Below are 6,000 nucleotides of genomic sequence, written 5' to 3'. Positions count from 1 at the left end.
GGTGGCATGAGGAGATCATTAATTGGTTATTGAGGCCCTAAACTGGTGATGGCTAGGAAGGTGGAACTTGAATTTTCCCTCCCATAACTTAATCCTCTGTGATGGGAAGAGGGTGTGTATCCCTGTTGCCAACCAATCTTCCACATCCCACACCACTTCTCCAGTACATTGCAGACTGCTTCTCAGGTAGGGAATCCTACACCCTAAGGCCAATACTGATGTTTTTGAATATCATATATGCTTAAAAATGATACACATTTAATTTTTAAATAATAGGACCTAGATAGTACTGAGATAGGTATTTAATACAAGGCTCGGAGAAGTCAAGTCTAAAATACATATATCTAAACTTCAAGTAATTTTTTAAAAAATTCATAACACTTTACACAAGAGAAATCCTTCTTTAAATGTCCACGAATCTGCAAGAAGTTAATAAGTAAAAGGTTATTCAATGATTTAACCATCCTAAAGCCACTGGAATAAGCACTTTCAGGTATCATGTATTCTTTTAATAAAACAATTCACATAGAATACAAATATAAATGGAAAACAGTACCGTACGTATGCAAAAATCAAAAATGAAGTATTCACATCCACTGACAGGTATCCACCTCTGTGTCAGGTAACAAATGTTTAAGCAAGAACAATGTTGAAAAATCTTTCATTAGATAATTATTGTCACTGAAACTGTTAACAGAAAGCTCCAGAATATAAGCCATCAGTACATTATGGGAGTTTGAGTAGTTATCTTCTGTTTCCTTTGGGAGTTGCAGAACTTTTAAAAGGGATCAAATTCATCCTGGGAATAAACATTGATACGATTAGGACAAATCATTCCAAATATTAGATTATCAGAATTCTAGATCATTTGGCACCACATTATCAATTAGGATGTGACTTCCAGAAATTCAAATCAAATTACATGTTTATTCAATACTCACATTTTGAATAAGCATTAACCTTTTAATTTGTGCAGTGGTCAATGTTAATGTACATTAATGTAGGTATATTAACATACACTTAGTTATGTTGGAAGTACAAATGTTTCCGAGATGCGCAAATAAGTGTTATTTTGGTAACCTGCTGTATTGATTAACTCAGTTTGCTATTGCCCAAATTAACTGCAGGTACAAAACATCCAACACATCAAAATATCTTTAGCCAATCAAAGGGGATTACTCAGTAAAATGTATAAATGATTTCAAAGATGTGTTGACTGGTTTCAACTTCTATGCACTAAAATTGATTGAGTCATTCATGAAGGAGTGCTATCTTCTTTATATAGCTCAAAAAACAGTTCATCTTAATGCTACTTTCAATAAAAATTTATGAAGTACAAACATTTGTCAAGCAGTTTATTGTAGAAAAATAGTCTAAGGCTCATCAAAGGAGCGTGGAAAGTAACTGCCATGCTGAAAGGTTGGAATGGATGCCTAAAAGTTCAGTCCAAGAAATTTCTGCTGAAGGTCACCTTAAAGTAGCATCTTTTACATGTTTGGATCACTTCTGAGGACTTCCAAAAACATTTCACAGCATGTTAAGAACTTCTGGAGGTGCAATCACTTACATAGACAAACATAAAAGCAATTTTTCATTCATTAAGGACTCACATCCAATATTGAGATAAATGGCTAGATTGCTGGTTTACCTTTGTTGGTTGAGGAACAAATATTCATCAAAACACCAAGAAGACTCCCAATTCTCTAAATTTAATTGCACTTTGGGAAAGTTTCAGTGAATCAGGAAACATGGTTTCTATTCAATGTTTCATTCAAAAGGCTGGATTTTTGCAGAATCACAGAGACTCCATGGACCTACAAAATGGTAGGCAGAACTCCGAAATTCCAGCCCTGATGCCTAGTGTCTACGATTTTTGTTGGTGCTACCTGCACATATGCCAATAAAGAGAATGCTTTGAGGGAGTTTGTATCTCAGACAAATATTCATAATGAGAATCCAGGCTCCTTTAAACTGTCACCTCATTGAAGCATTGAAGTACGAAAAATTGCTTTACTGGTGACTTTTAATTTCTTAGTGTTTTTAAATCCTTGGTTCAATAACTAATTACAGAAGTTAAAGACATATGAAGAGCCTATTGTTTTGGTCATTATAACTTGAAAAGGTGTGGCTGATTGCTGATATTCACTCCCGTAAAAACTGACCCTCCCATTTTTGTTTTTAGAAAACTTTTCTGAGCAGTTCCACATACACTAATTGTGGAAGCGTCTGAGTTGATAGGCAGGGTATGAGAGACCATGGGGCCACAGGGCTTAATTTTCTCAAAAGCAACCAACAAAATCCTGGAAAATTGACATAAGCCTTTTAAACAGCCCACCCTCAACCAACAGCAGACCCTGTTGCTAGTTCCAGGGAAAATAGCCCCAGCCTATTCAGCCTCTCCTTGTAACTCAAACCCTTCAGTCCCACCAACATCCTCTAAATCTTTTCAGCACCCTTTCAAGTTTAACAACATCTTTCCTATGGAAGGACAACCAAAAATGTACACAGTATTCTGAAAGCGGCCTCACCAATGTCCTGTACAGCCACATCGTAACCTCCCAACTCCTATACCCAATGTTCTGACCAATGAATGCAAACATGCTAAACGTCTTCTTCACCACTTATCTACAGTGACTCCACTTTCAAGGAACTATGCACTTGCCCCCTTAGGTCTCTTTGTTCAGCAATGCTCCCCAGAGGCCTACCATACAAGTCCTGTTCTGGTTTGTCTTATCAAAATACAATGCCTCACATTTATCTAAATTAAACTCCACTCCTTGTCCCATTGGCCCATATGATCAAGGACCTATTGAATTCTGAGATAATCATCTTCATTGTCCACCTCACTACCTATTTTGGTGTCATCTGCAAATTACTAATATAATGGACCAGACCAAATCCCCTCAAAATATTCGGAAGATAGTTCAGACCCTAATTTCTTCCTAAAGAAAGGTGTTGTGCTCCAGATTTGATTGGTCAAACTACTGAATTTGAACAAAACCACACTTTATTCATCTACTTTAGCTAAAATGGAACAAAAGAAAGAAGGAATGGTTTGAATCCTGCATTACAGATTAAAACTTTAAAATTTACCAGTGTTACCGAACTCTGGAGGTGTGACAGCTGCGATAGGACACAGATAATCAAACAGAATGTGCAGACAAGTAGCAGATGGAATTTAATTCAGTTGTTCTGATGAAAGATCATCCACCTGAAACATTAACGCTGTGTTTCTCTCCACAGATGTTGCCTGACCTGAACACCATCAATTAGTGTGTTTAACACAGTAAACAATCAAGAGGGAGAAAACTAGAAATTACCTCATCATCGTCATCATAAAAATTTACTCCTTTAGACTGGTTTTGAGAACCTCTTCTACTGAAAGATCTTGAATTCCTTTTTAAATGAAATAAGATCACAATCAACAACTAGAATCATTATCCATTTGTGAGAAATGCAAAAGGGCTGTTTCATTAAAAAAATGAAATTCTGTAATACATATATTAAGTGACATCTAAAGTGGGAGCTGGTCTAGTGATGTAACAGGTAGCATCAATTCCTACTGACTTCAGTTTTGCTAGCACTCCTTGACACTATATTTGGTCAAATGCTGCCTCGGCCTCAAGGGCAGTCACTCTCATCACTTCTTGAGAATTCAGCTCTTTCAGCCATAATTCAGTGCAGTCAAACAACTTTTAAATGCTCAACCTTAACACAGCATCGGCCCTTCGTCAACTCCCATGTTTGCTCTCAGGCTGCGCTTTTCATAGTATATTAAACAAACTGTTCTGTTCTCCAGTTTAGCCTTAGTACTCATGGGAAGTTCCAATTATGTGTAACACTGATATCATAAAATCTCAGGTAATGATGGCATCCTGGTTTCTCCCACCCTTGTGACATGCAAGTGACAAACATCACATTTCAAAGCTGCTACTGCACCATTGTGTTGCTATGACATGAAGACAATTTGGCAAAAGAAAATCTGTTAAAAATAAAGCAGGGTGGTGGGGTGCAGAACCTGACTGCTTACGATTGTTGAGGCTGCAATGAAAATCTGTAGATTCCTTCTGTACAGGAGCGCTGGATGTAATTTACACTGCTTCCTCTACATACCCCCTTCTCCATTAGCACAGAAACCCTTGGCTGGCAGGCAGACTTTGCAGTTTTAAAACTGGAGAAAAATGTGCAAAGAAAATTGCTCTACTCCAATGCTGCATGTAACCTGACCACACCTCAAATGAAGAAACATGACTTTAAAAATCCCAACTATTATACCTCTGAGTAACCCAATTTTAAAATCGCTGCAAATAGAAACTATACCGATTCATTTACTAGTTTGACTGGTTTCTAATATTAGTTCTGTTGTAGATTGTTGACTTTGTAATAAACAAAACATTTCAAAACCGTTTAATTAGTCTCTGTACGTGGAAGAAAAGCAGCTTATTTTGAAGGCATGCTTGAATGGCCGCACATGGCGGAAACTGCCCTCAGCATCCTATTCTTACAATTTGCAGCCCCGATTACTTTCATAGGCAAAGCCAGGTACAGATAAAGTGATCAAGTTTACAGCATCAGAAGTAAAAAAAACTTCAGATGTTTTACTTATTTCATCAGCGGTTGGTTAACTCAGTTGGTGACCTCAACAGCGTGGATTCAATTCGTGTTCCAGCTGAGATTGCCATGAAGGTCCCAAGTACTTGATGTCATGCGCTAGCCTAAGGTGTGGTGATCCTCAGGTTAAGCCACTAAGTCATCTCTCTTCAATGAGAGAGAGAGCACAAGAGTGAGAGTGAAGCAGCGCATTTAAAATTGATTTTTGAAGCCTGCAATATCCTGTATTACATTCATTCATAGGATTCAATTATCATTTGTCTACAAAACAGAGGTACTGTACATTTTCAAACATGGAAAACAGCAAATTTGCAACGTCTTGAAGTCTCCAGCTGATATTCATTTTCAAACTAATAGCTGTTACCATCATATGCTGCGACCATATGAGAACAAAGTATGCATACCCCTGATTTTGTTTTGAGAAACTGGATAGACAAGGTTCTTCCACATCTGAATCATCACCAATTACGACCTGTAAAATAAAAATTTAACAAATACCATTAAAAAATTTTGAAAACCCTGAAAATACTTTGAGATAAACAAAAAATGCTAGAAATATAGTAAAACAGCCAAATCTGTGGAGACAGAACATTCATAAATAGGATATAACGCTCACCTTGGAAATGGTCTGAGAATTGGGAGGGGTACCATTTGGATGTGACGTGCCGGGTGGAGCGAAGGAGATTCCTAACTTGAGGCAGGTGAAGTCATAATTGTAATCATCATGAGTAGATGCATACATGAAAAAGGTAATGCTCCAGCCATGTATTTATTTTGCTGACTCAGATGGGAATTTTACATGCAGTACTCTTCCCCAAGACCATTTTTCTCCTGTACCCTCAATTCGTCAATGCTCATTAAACATTATTTCTTCTTTTGGCTTCTCTCTCCATCTCATCACAACTGCAATATGAACTAGGAACCCACCACAGTATATGAGAAAGATGGTGGGAGAGGGGTAAACAGTTGGTGGTGTCCTCCACTTTGCACAATGCCACCCCTCCATCCAGCTGCTAAATGTACAATCTCTCTTCTGGTCCTTCCATCGACTCTGGTGGAAAAAAAAACAAACACCTCCCCACACTCACCTGCCTTCTACTGCTCAGTGTATTATGGTAGTGGAAGCAAACAGATCCTGAAGTAGCCGATCTGTCTCCACTGGCATTCAGCAGTGGCAGGTGGGCATTTATTGGCCCTTTTGACCATTAGACTTTAGGGTAGGCAGACTACAGGGCACATCACCTCCTCCATAGTACTGTGGGGACCAAATGGGATTGGGTAGGAAGGTGGTGAGCTCCCAATTGTCATGTGCCACTCATGCCTAAAACATACTTAAAGAAGGGCTACAAAATCTGCCTTAATAGAACATAGAACAGTACAGCACAGAAC

The 6,000-nt window shown here is 38.2% G+C and overlaps 1 protein-coding gene across 2 annotated transcripts in view; it reads right to left on the bottom strand.

Moving 5' to 3' along the window:
* Positions 1–487: 487 nt before the first annotated feature.
* Positions 488–6,000, bottom strand: part of mre11a (MRE11 homolog A, double strand break repair nuclease) — a 100,382-nt gene continuing 94,869 nt past the window's right edge. For both annotated transcript variants that reach the window (XM_048533545.2, XM_048533547.1), the window contains 3 exons: positions 5,016–5,083; positions 3,321–3,396; positions 488–799 (listed from right to left, as the gene is read on the bottom strand). In XM_048533545.2, the coding sequence (XP_048389502.1) occupies positions 779–799; positions 3,321–3,396; positions 5,016–5,083 (165 nt within the window). In that variant the 3' untranslated portion in view covers positions 488–778. The remainder of the gene's footprint in view (positions 800–3,320; positions 3,397–5,015; positions 5,084–6,000) is intronic.

This window comes from Stegostoma tigrinum, chromosome 6 (genome assembly GCF_030684315.1).
Source record: "Stegostoma tigrinum isolate sSteTig4 chromosome 6, sSteTig4.hap1, whole genome shotgun sequence".
Classification (NCBI taxonomy): Eukaryota; Metazoa; Chordata; class Chondrichthyes; order Orectolobiformes; family Stegostomatidae; genus Stegostoma; species Stegostoma tigrinum.
The sequence above is the reverse complement of the archived record's forward strand: the minus strand, read 5'-3'. Positions and strand labels throughout refer to the sequence as shown.